Source organism: Leiobunum rupestre, chromosome 6, assembly GCF_980474605.1.
Source record: "Leiobunum rupestre chromosome 6, qqLeiRupe1.1.hap1, whole genome shotgun sequence".
NCBI lineage: Eukaryota > Metazoa > Arthropoda > Arachnida > Opiliones > Sclerosomatidae > Leiobunum > Leiobunum rupestre.
Genome location: NC_143389.1, coordinates 25908117 through 25924178, shown reverse-complemented (window position 1 = coordinate 25924178; position 16062 = coordinate 25908117). Strand labels below are relative to the sequence as shown.

At 33.7% G+C, this 16062-nt stretch overlaps 1 protein-coding gene across 2 annotated transcripts in view; it reads right to left on the bottom strand.

Moving 5' to 3' along the window:
- Positions 1–17: 17 nt before the first annotated feature.
- LOC149940512 (vitellogenin receptor Yl-like) overlaps positions 18–16062 on the bottom strand; it is a 40928-nt gene continuing 24883 nt past the window's right edge. For both annotated transcript variants that reach the window (XM_090177437.1, XM_090177438.1), the window contains exons 6-16: positions 15888–15952; positions 15674–15818; positions 14760–14882; positions 13775–14174; positions 11742–11980; positions 11518–11679; positions 10100–10243; positions 8589–8720; positions 6740–7065; positions 6521–6659; positions 18–418 (exon numbers count right to left, since the gene is read on the bottom strand). In XM_090177437.1, coding sequence (XP_090033563.1) covers positions 306–418; positions 6521–6659; positions 6740–7065; positions 8589–8720; positions 10100–10243; positions 11518–11679; positions 11742–11980; positions 13775–14174; positions 14760–14882; positions 15674–15818; positions 15888–15952 — 1988 coding nt within the window. In that variant the 3' untranslated portion in view covers positions 18–305. The remainder of the gene's footprint in view (positions 419–6520; positions 6660–6739; positions 7066–8588; positions 8721–10099; positions 10244–11517; positions 11680–11741; positions 11981–13774; positions 14175–14759; positions 14883–15673; positions 15819–15887; positions 15953–16062) is intronic.

The following is a 16062-nucleotide window of genomic DNA, read 5'->3' as shown; positions in this document are numbered from 1 at the left end:
TGTTCCAACTTAAAGAATTAAAGGAAAACAGTTTTTAATATAATAAAAGCAAGTTACATTTATAATATAATAATCAGCTAAACTATTACCTAAGGCACCACCTTACGCCTAATATCGGTCACTTCTGACATGTGTTATTTTTAATAATAATTTTGTTCTTGCAATCACTTTCACATTCCTTAAACCTTCCGCTAATTTGATCTCAAACAAATAACATATTCGTGCAACACACGTAGTCGTAATATTAATAACTATAATCTAAATTAATTGTGTTGGTAAAATTATGCGATTTATTTGTATCATGTTTAAGGTGTGGGTGTTGAGCTAGATGTATCATCGATGTCATCGTGTCCCTCGGAAAAGAGCGATTTCATGAGGTTTTTAAACCTTGCATCATCTGTACCGCGTTCATCGTCACCTGAAGAAAATAATTTAATAATTTTAATCGTAGCAAAAATAAAATCCACCTATCTACCTTCGTGAGAACAGTAATAATATTTAAATATTAATTTAATTTAAAATTAATAATATTTTATATTAATTTAATTTGAATTTAATGATATTTAAATATTAATTTAATTTAAAATTAATAATATATTATATTAATTTAATTTGAATTTAATGATATTTAAATAATAATTTAATTTAAAATTAATAATATTGGAATATTAATTTAATTTGAATTTAATGATATTTAAATATTAATTTAATTTAAAATTAATAATATTGGAATATTAATTTAATTTAAAATTAAGAATATTTTAATATTAATTTAATTAAAAATTAATAATGGTTTAATATTAATTTAGTAAAAAATTAATAATGTTTTCATATTAATATAATTTCAAATTAAAAATATTTTATATTAATTTAATTTGAAATTAATAATATTTTAATATTAATTTAATTTAAAATTAATGATATTTAAATATTGATTTAATTTAAAATTAATAATATTTTATATTAATCTAATTTAATAATAATAATATTTTAATATTAATTTAATTTAATAATAATAATATTTTAATATTAATTTAATTTAATAATAATAATATTTTAATATTAATTTAATTTAATAATAATAATATTTTAATATTAATTTAATTTAATAATAATAATATTTTAATATTAATTTAATTTAATTTAATAATATTTTAATATTAATTTAATTTAATAATAATAATATTTTAATATTAATTTAATTTACTAATAATAATATTTTAATATTTATTTATTTAACATTGAAATGAAATTAAATTAAATGCTTTTATTTAACGTGCACAACAACAGTTATGTATCGAACTAACAAGGCTGTAGAACTGGTCAAGAAAAGGAATTCAATAAAGAAAAACAAGGAACTGAAAAGTCTAGTTGAGTCACTCTTAGAAGAATGGGGTGCAATAGCACTTAAGAAAAAGGGACTATTGATGAGCTATTGGGCAAAACAAACAAGAAGTTAACAATCGCAGACGGCTACTAAACAGGACGTTATTGAATCATCTCCGAAAACTACAAACGACGAATGTTCTGTCGTAGGCGAGTCTGCATCGAGTTATTTATCAGACGATGTGAAAAGAGAATATAAAGCCAGAGCTCAAGAAGACCTCAAACGACAGATTTCCGTTTTGAGTGGTGATATCATTGGCCTAGTAAATAGACACTCGGCGGGTCTTATTTCGAGTGAACAAGAGAAATAACTGAAAGACAAGAGAGCCCACTTGTCAGATCTCCAAAGTCACCTAAAGCGCAAAATTGATGGTGCAAAAAGGTCAAAGAAATTTCGAGATAACACCAAAAACAAACTTAAAATAGCTTGTGAGAAAAATCTAGCGTTGGCATTAGATTCATAATATGTTAATATGTATATGTTTAGATTCATAATATGTTAATATTTATATGTTTAGATTCATAATATGTTAATATTTATATGTTTAGATTCATAATATGTTAATATTTATATGTTTAGATTCATAATATGTTAATATTTATATGTTTAGATTCATAATATGTTAATATTTATATGTTTAGATTCATAATATGTTAATATTTATATGTTTAGATTCATAATATGTTAATATTTATATGTTTAGTTTCATAATATGTTAATATTTATATGTTTAGATTCATAATATGTTAATATTTACATGTTTAGATTCATAATATGTTAATATTTATATGTTTAGATTCATAATATGTTAATATTTATATGTTTAGATTCATAATATGTTAATATTTATATGTTTAGATTCATAATATGTTAATATTTATATGTTTAGATTAATAATATGTTAATATTAAATTAAATTTAATTAAAGGTGGATAGGTAAAACAGTACTAGGGAAAAATAGTTATACAAATGCCAGCTTGGGCATTTAGCCAACAGGTGGCGTTCAAATTCAAACTTGTACCATGGACAGTTAATATACGGACCATCCTTGTACGATACTAAAGTCTAAAGCTATAGCTTAGCACCTTGAAAGGCACCTACTAAAAGGGATACTTGACATACCAGTTAGCCAAGGTAAGAGCAAACTTTTCCAACTATAACGCCGTTTAAAGCTATATTAGAAAAAACGTAATTGCACCTACGAGGACAAAATGTGGGTTATATTCATTTTTAACGGGTCTTACCCAATTTTATCGAGAACATTACTCGGTTTTAATTTATTTTAATCATTTTAGAATTACTTTAATTAAATTATTTTAATTTTATATCAATTCTACTCAATTTTGAAGATAATTGTAAGCGTTTCAACGCGATTTGCAGCTATTCTGGAAAAAGCATAACAAGCAAGAAGTCATCTTAGATTCCATTTATAAAGGTCCCACCTAATTTTAGATAGAAGATAACTTCACAGCTGTGAAGAATTACTACAATTCGTGGATTAACTTTATACTTAAAACTAAACATTATTAGCAATAGAAGATACTTTTATCACCTCGAGCCTTCCTCTTATAACCAGTAAACTGCAGGTGAAATTAAATCACAATTCACAGGCTTCGCTAAAATATATTGTCTATGATTTAGTTTCAGCAGTAGCCAAAAAGTTTTTTAAAAATGGATTAATTTTTTTTTAAGATTTGGGATTAGTGCAATGACAAACAGTTTACTATATGTCATCTTTTTTCGCACTTTATCTCAGCTATATTGATCTATATTCCGTATAGTCTGTAGAAAACATTTCAGAGATTTGTATTAAATGGAAAACGTCTAACACCGTGTGCTCTTACTTTAACATTTTAGTCGCTAGTGTTACAGTGCAGTGTTTCAGATGCCAATTTTTCGCAAAAATTAAAAAAGGGGAGTTATTATAACAATGAAATAAAAAAGAGTGACAGTATCCTTTAGAGAACATGCTAAAATATTCACAACCATAAGTTATTTCAAAGTCAATATACAATTTGTTTTATTGTTGAAAAAGTGCATTTAATAGGTTGTTGCCTTAAGGTTTATTCCTAAAGAACAGGGAAGTTTCAAATATTTATGGTTTGGACTTATTGAAATGTATATTAATAAACGTTGGGAAAAATTAAGGTTATCCGCATATGACACACGGTTCTTAAATACCACCAAAGGCCACCTTATGTTTTTCAGCAGGAAAGCTTACTTCCAAGCTAGGAGCACGGGTTACAAATCTCCGTGATAAGTCACTCTTCCTTATTTATTTGTTAAGGCTAAGAAATTTACTTGGTTGTTTTTAGCGGCGTGATACTGAATCGATGTAAATTAATTTGCTTAAGATTTAAATGTTCATATTGTAAAGCTATGAATAAAGTGTCGAACATGCAGGAAAGCAGGTGCGCTTTACGTAGTATAACGTATTACAACGAAAGTTAATTTAATCTGATCGAAATTTAATTTATGGCTCACAGAATAGAACTCACATAATTGAAGATACGTATTTTTGCACATTAATAAATAAACTTAGGGTGTCTCAGGGTTTTTACCTAAAATCTTGCATAAAATCTTTAGACCGTCGTAGATTTCCGTATACTTACATATTATTCATTTTATCCTAAAATATTCCAGACCAAAGATGAATCTTTCAAATTCGGGCTTCGTTGGGAGTCTTAGATAGTTCTAGATATGCCCAGTATTTCATTCAAACCCGTTAACTTTTATTACTACTATTAACTTCAATTATGACTAATTGATGAGTTTTAGCTTTGGCCGAAGTTTGGCCTTTTCGAAACATTGCGCTTTGGTTCGTAGAATGGAGTTTAAAAATATCCCAAAAATATAATTGCCGGATTTTTGTATAGGGTACAGTCTTAGTCAACTTAAGTGACATTCGCGCTTAAAATAAAAGCCATGAAGTGCAAACTTTGAAAACCGTTAAAACAGGGTATTTTAACTTTGACCAGAAATTCAATAATAGAGATTACTTTCATTTCTACAATTGGGTTATTCCATTACCAATTCAGCCATCCCATATCATTTGAAATGTTTCAACAAAATATTGTCATTCAATATTTCAAAAACCATTAAAAATTTACTTTTATAATCAGGTTATTCGCAAGAAATATATTAAAGAAGTAGATTACCGCCAATTGTGATAGACCAATGTTATTTTGTTATTTAACAGCCCTGTCTATGCTTTTTTATCGCGTCACTAAATGCCATGAGACGTATAGAAAGGTTCTACGAATTCAATTTCTTTATAATTTTACATTGTGAATTTTGGGTATATACGACTATTTTACGGTGAACGACATTTCGATGTAGTCAATATCTTATAGTTATGGCATCCGTGGCTCTACCCTGCTACGGCTTTCCTCCTACCTCGTGGGGCGGGAGCTCCGCGGGGTTCTGCCTGGTGCGGAATCTGCTTGGTACCCGGTCACCTCTGGAGTTCCTCACCAACTCAACCTAAATCAAATTGCCAATTGGGGTACTCAATGGAAACTCCAATTAAATGGGGCTCACCCAGTGGACTTTGCATACCAAGTCGATGACGCAGCTATTGATCACGTGACGGAATTTAACTATAATCGCGTCACTCTTACTGCCACACCCTCTTGGGACCATCACATCTCCAGAGTTCGCACTCAAGCTCACAAAGCCCTCAGCTTTTATAAATATAATTATTTGAGCAAAAATTATCGCTTTTATTCCCGACCGAAACGTCTCTAAGAGGCGTAACGGTGCTAGCTTCTCCGATTTATCGCCTATAATCTGGCGTCTGCTACAGTCAAATTAAAAAGTCATAAGAACGTTTATTTAAATAAACTTATCAAAATATAAGGAAAAATTATTTTTAAATTAAGTCAAATTTACCAATAACGAGGGGGGAAAACTAATATCAACTGCTTTAGCTGCTACCTATCTAGGTTTCAATGGCGAACCAAAGGGGGCATTGATATAGTTTTGGTCGCCAATAAAATTTTCCACTCTTTTTCGATAAAATTTTGCTATAAATTACGATAGAATATGGGCTATTTTTGGAAAAACATTTTTGAGTGTGGGCGGTTTTTCGGCTAGTTTAATTTCCGTTTTGGCTGTGGAACTTCACTTATCGGCGTTTGAATAAGAAATTATCCAATTATTTATTTTTATTCATAACCGACAATTATCCAAAAAATATAAAAAAAACCCATTATTTTTGCATGTTAAATCGTTATTTGTTCGTATAAAATGTTCATAAATAAACAGTTTACCAAAATTTTTATGATTAATCATAATTTTGCCGGTTAATTTATTTGTTCCGCCGATCTCTACTTATGGCTGGTAACTCTGACTCAGGCGTGTTACATGGTGACTAGATAGTCTGTCAATCTCGCGTTGGGATTCCATTTTTGTTATAAAAGTATTTTAATAAATATTAAATAAAAATAACCAGTTTTGTCAAATTCGTGGTCATTCTAGATAGAACTTTCAGAAAAAAATTAACTGCGACAGATATGGGACTGACCCATTTATTGTTATTTACGGATGTCACATAGTTCGCTAGGTAAGCTCGTGTGAAACTATTATTTGGGGCATGGCGTGGCACATTTGTTTCTAAGATAGCTGTAAGCGGTGTTAAAGTTGGCGAAGTTCACTCTTACTTTGGCTAACTGGTATGCCAAGTATGCCGGTACGCCTTTTAGTAGGTGTCCGTGGAAAGAAACTTCTCAAAATCATTCACCAATAATTTCCATTTGTATGTCATTAATGTGCTTGAAGATCAGAAAGAGCGGTAACGTCCAAAATGACTATTTATTCAATGCATAGCCAAATTGAATAAGGAATTTATCTTTGCTATAAGAGCTAGTGTTAAACAAAAAAAGACCTAAAACCCATCTAAGCACACTTGATGACGCTGAAACTATTCTACCCATCTATACAACGACTAATAGTAAATCATCTGCTCAACAACTCGGCCGTTGGTTTGGTCTATTTTGCACAAAATCCACTACCCACTTACGCAACATAACTCAGACACCTGCAATAATGTCACTATAAACGTCGCTCGCTAATTATGGTTGTGCCTAGCTGATTAATACTATTGTTATTATAACTATGATTAAGTAAACTCACTGGACACTTTCACATGGACAATTGCAGTCTTATTTTCGCCGATTCCATTGCTAGCAGTGCATTCGTAACTTCCAGCTTGAATCTCTTCCACTGAACTGATGACCATGACGCCTCCTACAATGCTGTTTTCTGAATTTTCCTGAAATTGAAAACAATCACATTCGACAATCAACAAATAATATTTCATAGTTAACTACAAAGGGTACAAGGGGTCCTTACTAATTTCTTCCAAGTAACAGTCGGGGGTGGGTTTCCGGACGCTTCGCAAGTCAAGTTCAAGGTGTCACCGGCACGTATCGAAATCTCGCTTTCGGGCTGAATGGTTAATTTCGGCGCGGACAGCACGTTCACCTTATGCTTGAGGACCACTACAGGCTCCGAAGGGATTTTACAGAAGTAATTTCCGGAATGACTGACTCGCGGATTTCTAATGGTCAAAGATCCATCTTTTCCCCGGAGGTAACTGACATCAGTTGTGGTGGAAAAATTATTGATGAACAACACCTCATCGTTGTCCCCTTTTTGCCACAATGTTGAGTAGTATCCTGTTTTTAAAATAAAATTCATAATTTATGTATTTCGTTTGCGGTTTGAACGTAACAAAGATAGAACCACTAAAAGTTACATAATTACCAAAGCTGTGCCAGTTCTTATGGTTTCCAATGCTAAAAATCTACTGAATTACGCTATCGAGATCGAACGCGTAGATTAGGTTTATTTTTAATTAGCGGTTAGAATGTTCGGGACATCATTTAGTCCTCTCATCCAACTGATTTATCAGAGGGAAGATACGTGTTACGGCCACGCCAACGGGGTGATACTTGGGGATAGGGATGGGACAACCGTGGCGGAAATTATAACTACCACCCGTTGGGGGACTGGTGGTCGTCCTCACACGGCCATCCATAATCTTTATCTCCCAGAAGCTTAGGATTATAGGACTACGCTACTTGACTAGGTTGTACTAAGCACCCACTTTCTGCTTTGTTCTTTCTTGTTTTGTATTAAAATGTAGATAGATGGCGGTAGCATTTCCGTCAACGGACAAAAAAATTCTTAAGCCCGCTAGCCTTCCCCAGCGCTTCCTTAGTTCTCTTCTACTTCGATACTTTATTCCCTCCCCAATGTATACCCTTCCACTTTCTCTTACCTTCTTCGCGAGTAACATTAATTTCAAAAACGTTTCCATTGACAAAATTTTTGTAATTATGGAACTTTTGGAATCACGAGTAGCTTTTTAAGCTTGGACACAAAAGAAATTAATCAAAAGGAAATCTGTCGATTTTTCTATTGATCTGCGAAGTTAAAAATTATTATTATCATTAAATAAATTGAGCAAGGAAATACCTGCTCCTACAAATGTTAGAAACTGATTTCAACGATTTCTTAACAGATTCAAGTGTTACGCAGAAATTAAAAAAGATGGCGATTTTTTTATTATCGTTACATGTCAGCTTCCATGAATACTAACGACTAGCCCAAATTTGTTGTGTTGGGAGAATAAGAAGTTTAAATCTTATGTTTGTTTTATTTCTTGTAGTTGAATTAAGAAACGAAACTATTCTGATGTTTTTCCTCTTGGTCTACATTTCGTGAGGTGCTAAGAGGCGTACTGGAAATAGAGCTGTTTAACCCTCAGTAGGCCTTAGGCCAAAATCTCAATTAGCTTCGTAGACCCTATTATATGGAATCATAGCCACTATGCACTTTTTCTAGTCTGCCATATCCATAAGGCAAGGAAAAGGTATGAAAAATCCCAGGTAATAAGGCCGGTGATTCGATACAAATTTCCGTCATGTGTCTCAGACGTACTTTTCCACTTCCAGAAACTGGTAATTACTTAGCTCCACCTTAAAAGCTCAAACTATACCGCTGCCCTTTAAGAGGCGAAGGTTTGAAAAGTGGTATGGGGTAGGCGATTCTATAACTGAAACGTTGCTAGTATTCCAGCGCGTGACAATTTTTTTTTTATCTTAACGCAGTTTTAGACGTTGTTCGTAGCTGATCGACACAAATTCGTGCACCACAAACACAAAACATCTTTATACGCGTATAATAATAATTCAACCTCTTTCGTCCACTTGGCATGGAAGGTTGATTTCAGATCCACCCTCCTGGACTGTAAACTCTTCAGATTCGGAAAGAAATTTGGGAATGTGCGTTGATGGCATTTCATTGTCTTCAAATGTTGTTTTTTCGTCTTTTTGTAAAAAAAGAAATTCTTTAACCTTAAAACAACATAACGGACAACCATTATATTATGTTTTTCACAATTATCCGGTTCAATATTCATCATTAGTAACATCAGAAGTATATAACGTATAACCTACGAGAGAAGCATTCATCTGCCTACACCGCCAAGGTTAGTCCCCTGAAACATGTATTGTACCTTCAGATGTTCACAGGCTCCCTCGGAAGAAAATATAGCGCGTGACGGAAATACATCATAAACTAAGTTTCTAAAACTATTACAGAGTAGAAAATATGATAAAGTATACTTAATTTATTTATAATTTAAATCGTCAGGTTTAATTAAAATGCGTGGCACATTTTGAGCAGTGACTCGGTCTAGACATCCACGGTTTGTCGGAAAATTCACGCTTATTAGAAGCTGCTCAAATCCTGTGAAGGTATTCATTTCGTTTTTCGACGTATTTAAATACTTATCTCGTAAGGGGTACATTAGAAACGTCTAGTAATATCTTATAGTATAAAAAAATCTGTCTGAATCCCCCGTGAGCTTAACCGACGCCAGGTGCAGGTGTAATTTGAACGACTGTGGTCAGCTTTTCAAGTCGCTGTATGACTAAGGCCTAAGGTAATTTTAATTATTATTTTTATTTACCCCTGACGGTGGGGCTAGATTTGGCGAAGCAAATGGCTCTTAATTAAGAAAATCCTGCTGCGATCTTATGTCTCGCAACAATAATTCTGTACACGCCGTCACAAAATGGGAAAATGGAATGTTCTATGTTCTAGCTTGGAGAAGAGTAGGTGTTTCTGGAGGAAAAAATTCTGAACATCAGCTCGGGAAAGGGAGTTTTATTTTAGTCAGACCTGTAATCATTTAGACGAATTTGAAACTAGCAATGTCATTTTTGTCTTATTTAACCTTGACCTCTAGATGTCTGTAAAACCGTACTTAAATGACTACCCCCCCCCCCGCAGGAACCTTGCACTCCCTCTGACTCGGGCTTAGGTACGTAGCGCCTGTGCTAGAGGTATCGTACTTTTCCCTCCACAACCACCTTCTCTTCTCCAGGATTCTAGACTGTCGCGGCTACGAGTGAACATTGACTGACGATGGATCTGCCCTAGCACTAGGGTTATACTCCTTTTAATTTTCCTTGTTCCTTTCAACTTTTCAACTTCTTTCCAGCTTTAAAAGTTGAAGCCATTTACTCTAGAGAAACGTTTAGCCATTGGGATCACAACTATGAGTTCCACCGCTAATTAAGACAACGAAATATTCACGTATAGGAGTATATTATTCACTTCATCTTTTACATTGTTACATTTACAAATAATACTTAATTCTTTCTGAGTTTCAGCTTACAAGGATACAATTTGTTTTGGTACCTTTGAACGTATGTCTTCGAACACACGTGAGTCCATCCGTTTTCAATTTGTATCCATCGTGACAAGCGCAATTGTAAGTCTCATTCGGAGCTAGCAAACAGAACTGAGAACAATTGCTCTGATCGCAAGGATTGTTGTGTGAATCTGCATAAAGTAGCCAAAACCTGTGTTAATATTATTCACGCAGTTAGGCCTTCTATACCAAAACACAAAAATTAACACTAACAACAGTATATGGGAATTTAAATAAAAGCGCGTGACGATAAAAACACGTCATCAAAAGGAAAAGAATCACTAGAACCGTTGCCTACTTTATTATAAGGGCCCATGCATGGGTAATTTCATCAATAATATCCGGAATTTTTGTTCAATTACACAATTTTGGCCACTATATTATTTCTTATCTGAACCCCGTTCCCTAGCCAACAGCTTGAAGGATCAACTTTCAAGAGTCAAGACTCCCAAACAAAAATGGCATTGAAAAGTACAAACGGCATTATAACAAAGTTGGGTTGTAATTTACATTTTTTAGCTTCTTTAAAGAAGTTTAATTCCAATTCTTTAAGAAACAAAAAGAAGACGATAAATATTTCATTAATTTAATTGATTTTAATATAAATTGTTAATGGAAAATAACCATTTGAAAACCCCTTCTTAGGTGCAGACCAGAGAGCCACCTTTCTTGAATCAGACACAAAGAAACAATTCGTTGCGTCGTTAAAGTCTACTCCCTTGTCGGGGGACGTGCATGGGCCTGTCCAATAACGTAGGCAATAGTAAAATCCAAAAACCGGGACTATCATAAACGGAAGAATTTCGTAAGGTTCAGAGAGCACCTCGACGACATCAAAAGTACTCCAGCGAGAAAAATGAGCCACAAAGGATTCAGAAATAATCGAATTTGTGTTTTGTTTAATAAACTAGAAAATATTCAACTAGATCATTTCAGCGAAAATTCTTTAGCATCAACTAAATTCTTCCGATGATGATTTGCGACTTTCAAAATGTCTGATGATGATCTGCGACTTTCAAAATGTCTGATGATGATCTGCGACTTTCAAGATGTCTGATGATGATCTGCGACTTTCAAGATGTCTGATGATGATCTGCGACTTTCAAAATGTATGATGATGATCTGCGACTTTCAATTTGTCTGATGATGATCTGCTAGTTTCAAAATATCTTATGATGATCTGCGACTTTCGAAATGTCTAATTTGGTCTATTGATAATTTTTTTAATGTGATAACGAATTTATGAACGTAAATATTTTTGATACATAATGTATAAATATAGTTTCATAATTTTACTATAATAAAATGTCTAAATAACTAAATTCTAGTATACAGTACTTAGGTAACCTTCGTTAAAACTCATTTACGTTTAACCAAACAATTTAAAAGGTAAAAACTAACATACCTATGGGGCTTAAGACAGGATGATAGATTGAAATGTGCACCACGGGTTCCACGTAAGTTGTAAATAACTCCTTAGTTTTAGTTCTAATATTAAGAATCTTAATCTGCGCAGAGTCCTTGGCCGAGTAATAAATTCTGTCTTCAAACACTTCCAAAGTGTTCACTGTAATAGAAAGCAATATCACAACATTGATATTGTTCACGGGTAACATTGAAATTCCTTACCGACTTCGTTCATCCCGGAAATCTCTGAAATCACAATGTTTGATGGTTCTTCTTTAAGAGATACGTAAAATATGCCCGACTTGTCCAAATCGCACCAATAAAGAACACGACTAATCAGATCAATGGTCAAATCATTCGGTCGGCCAATGCCTTTTGTTATAAAAGCAATTTTGTCCGAGCCGTCCAACCCCGCTTTATAAATTGCCGGCTTCGATCCCAAATCTGACCAATACATCGATCTGGACAACAACAAAAATATAAATTTTTCTACATTAAATCAAGGCTTTCCTTAAATAAACTTATAAATCTACAGAACGGTGATCTATTCACCGGGTCCAAGTCAGTAATAAAATTATTTAACAGTAAGATCGAATACATATTTTGGAAATAATTGTTTTCGTATTATTCCTTGACAAAAAGACGCCGTGTTAAAAGTATGCAATGCTAGCCACTATAGGTCTATGATATTTCGTAAAATTCATAACTTTAATTCTTTTGTAGTGGATACTTTGAGAAATACCTTTAATAATGTACGAATAGTGGTATTTAATAGAGTATCTCAATTTCAAAAGTGGTTAGGCGTTTTACTACCTTTATTTCACATCGTCTATTCAACTCCAACTTTCATTGCACAAATAATTAAGTCGACTACTGATTGTGGCTTATGTCTTTCTAATTTATGTAAATAAATATATTTCTGGACGTTGGTTATTCACTACATTATTTCTTTACACAATATACAAGTAACATCAAAACCCTGTTCCAAATTTGTGAACTACAATTTCAAGTAGTATTGGTCTTCGATCACTTACTTTAATTTTCTCCCATCCAGATAATTTCTATTGCTCTACTAATCTCAATAACAAATGTACACTTATCAAAATAAACATATGCATTTGGCGAATTTCGCGTTCATCGGTTTATATTAATCCGGTTATTGTCAGACGTTTTTGACCTACTGTTACTGTCTAAACAATAGGATAGTAGTTTTAAATATCATATATCTATTAGAACTAAATCGATTTGTCAAATATTTTTTACCATACCGCAGGGGAATTAGCCATGCATATAATATTTAAAAAATAATCAATGAATGAAATGAATTTAAAAAAGGATGTCGAAAAATAAGAACTGACGTAATGAAATGTTTTAGTCATCTCCGAAACGGTATTTTTGGTGAACAAACCCTTTGCGATAGAACCAACCAAATTTCAACATTTTGAAGCTCTAGAACCTTTTATCTAAGTACTAAGGGTGACCAAATCAAATCTAAAATTAAAAATTAAAACGTAAATTATCTAAGAAGTATACCCTGGAAATGTCAGAGTTCTCGGTTAAATAACAAATACGTTGAATGAAAAGGTTATTTCAGACACCATATACAGTTGAAGGCGTCTCTTAGTTCCGGCTTAGAAGATAGGTGCTGGGGGGGTTGGAATTTTTAGCACTTTCGCTTGTAGAACTGGGTGGAAACTCGGAGAAGCTCATTCCGCATGGAGTTTGCAATTTATCTCCCCACTGGTTAAGGGGTTTTCCCCCAGTTCTTCGGTTTCCCCTTCCCATAAAACATGTTGAGGCTAACGGTAATAGTAAGTGTAAGGAGCTGCTGGCTCGCGTACCATGAAGGGCTTGCCACCCATCTCCTACGCATTGTAATCCGGCCACCTGTTTAAGGCAATAAAAGTCGCTGGATGACTTGGGCCTAAGGTAGTGCCTTGAGTATTAGCATAGCTGATAATTTTTTATAATTTATTAATATCTAGGAAGTTTGAAGCTGGATCTGCGATAACGTTCAAATAATCTTGAAAATTTCCACTTTTTCCCAGAAGAAAGGTCTAACACAGCTTTAAACTGGTTAATACAACCAGAAATTTCCCACTTTCACTTTTTACTTAGTACCAACTTGTTGTTTGAGCTACGAACAATATCTACAGAATGTTTTCGCTCAGCCACAAGTGTACATCCATTGTAAAAATTGTTAAAAAAATAGATAGTAACTAAGAAGTTATCGATTTTTAAGCGAAGTGTCTTACCCTTCAAGAACTTCCAACACAATAGCTACCGGTGACGACGAGTAATCATTGATGACTTTGGTGCATTTCCTGCAATCCATGGAACAGGCCGCGATGATCCCTTCTCCGCGATCAGTGATATAGAGCTTCGAGTTCAACCAGTCGACCGCCAATCCTTCGGGGTTCTTGAAATCGCTGCTCAGCATCGTCTGGACGGTGTTCGTGCCATTTGAGAACATTCGTTTGACAACTCCTCCATTGACGAACGTCTCCAGCCAAATTATTTCGGACGTCGCTCCGTAAAAGGCCGCTCTTAAAATGGTGTTTTGACTTGAACCATTGAAATGGTAAGTTCGTTTTGGTCCCAACAGAGTGAGTGATATTTCTTTCAAAGATGTGCTTATCAAAACAGGGTAGTCACCTAGAAGCGACAAAATCAGTTTAAAGAAGAAATTACGATGAAATTTCACGATTTGTAGCTAAGAACCAATCTCCGTCATTCAACCTTTATTTAAAACCCACATTACATATGGGTACAGCCGAAATATCGTCCGTAATATCGTCCGTAATATCGACCGATATTAACAAAGTTATGTAGATAAAACGATTATAAAAGACGGTTCCGTGCACTGTCATACCATTAGATTCTAATTTTTCCTGGAAAAGTACCAAATATGTTTCTTTTCATTTTAATTGTTACATATTTTCTATCACAAATCGTATAGTTAGTTAATCGATAATTTTCCTATTTTTAAGTTTTTCCTGAAAATATATTTCTTATACCGGTATCAGTGCATCCCTACTTCGAAGAAAATGCAGGTTCCCCGAAACCCTTTTATTTAAAAATATTTATTTCGAAATAACTCCAAGACCCACATAACAAAGCGCCTTTCCTTTGTATGATTAAAATTTCATGTTTCTAAGACGAATCTAGTATTAGTTATCCACACGTTTTGTTCGATCAATAAGAATGATAATAAATACCCGGTTAACGGATAATACTGACCAGTGGCTTTGCACGTTGAATTGTCCTTCTCCAATTGGTACCCGTCCGAGCATAAGCACTTGTAGGATCCAGGAACGTTCTCGCAAGACTGAGAGCAAGGTTTCAAAAGGCATTCGTCAATATCTGAAAAAATACTTTAACCATTAAATTTTTTTGAAAATTTATACGCCATACATTGAGAGTTTGACCTCTATACACGGTCATAGCCCCACATGACACCAGCTGCCAATGGAGTATAACGTTTGTTTTAAAAATTGGGATGTAGTATATATCTGGGCAGCAATTTCAGTCCTCCATGCCACACTCAGTCAAATCTGCACTCCGATAAACTAGGATAGCGGTTTTCCCCACGTTTACGCAGTGAGGTGTTAAATAAAATATTCCACTTAACGGAAAAGTGGCGCCCTAGTCAAATTTTTTATGAAGTGGTACTAGAAAAAGAATACTCCTACAGACTCTTCATACTAAAGGTCAACCAACAACGCTCCCAGTGAAGAAACATTAAATTTGTTGATCCACCACGGATTCAGCATTATATCGACCGTTAGACGATTTTTAGTGCTGTTTCCAGTCCACTTCACACTCTAACAGTAAGCTGGTGTGTGCTTCAATCGCGTCGGAAGACAGCCAATGATATGCTCGGGCTGATTTGATTCTTTAGGGGGAAGGAGCTTACTTTTAGACCGTGAGACTGTGAGTTGGATTGTGCGAACGATTAAAATCGTCATTATTCCTAAGTTTAAATAAATACATGTAAGATCATGATAATATAATTTATTATTAATTCAGTAATCTCGAAAATATCTTTATTTTAGCATAATAAAGGGAAGGTGTTAAGCCTTCTCTTCAATTGCCCCAGTTAATTTTAAAATTTCAAATGAAATTAAGAGTAAGCAATTGCTTCTCAAACTTACCATCGCACTTTCCAGTGACGTTCAATTTGTATCCATTTCTGCAACTGCAATGCGCTTCTTTGATTTCCTTGGATTGGGGTTTGGGTTTGTTGTACATGTTGTTATAAGAATAAGAACTGTATACGTAAGATGACTGGGGTTGAATCTTAAAATATTAAAATGTATTTTATGGCTCGGAAAAATTAATTAGTGAGTATGCAGTAATGTTGCTCACTATCTCTGTACGGGTTGTTTGTTTGCATTCTTGCTCACAGCGTTTTCTCTTGCAAAGAACTCCGTCTAAAACGTAACATGAGATTATATTATTAAATAAATTTATAAAACCTAAATTTTGAATAAAAGTGTCAAATTTAGCTTTTCCGTTGAGTTGTATGCACTTTAATTTAGTG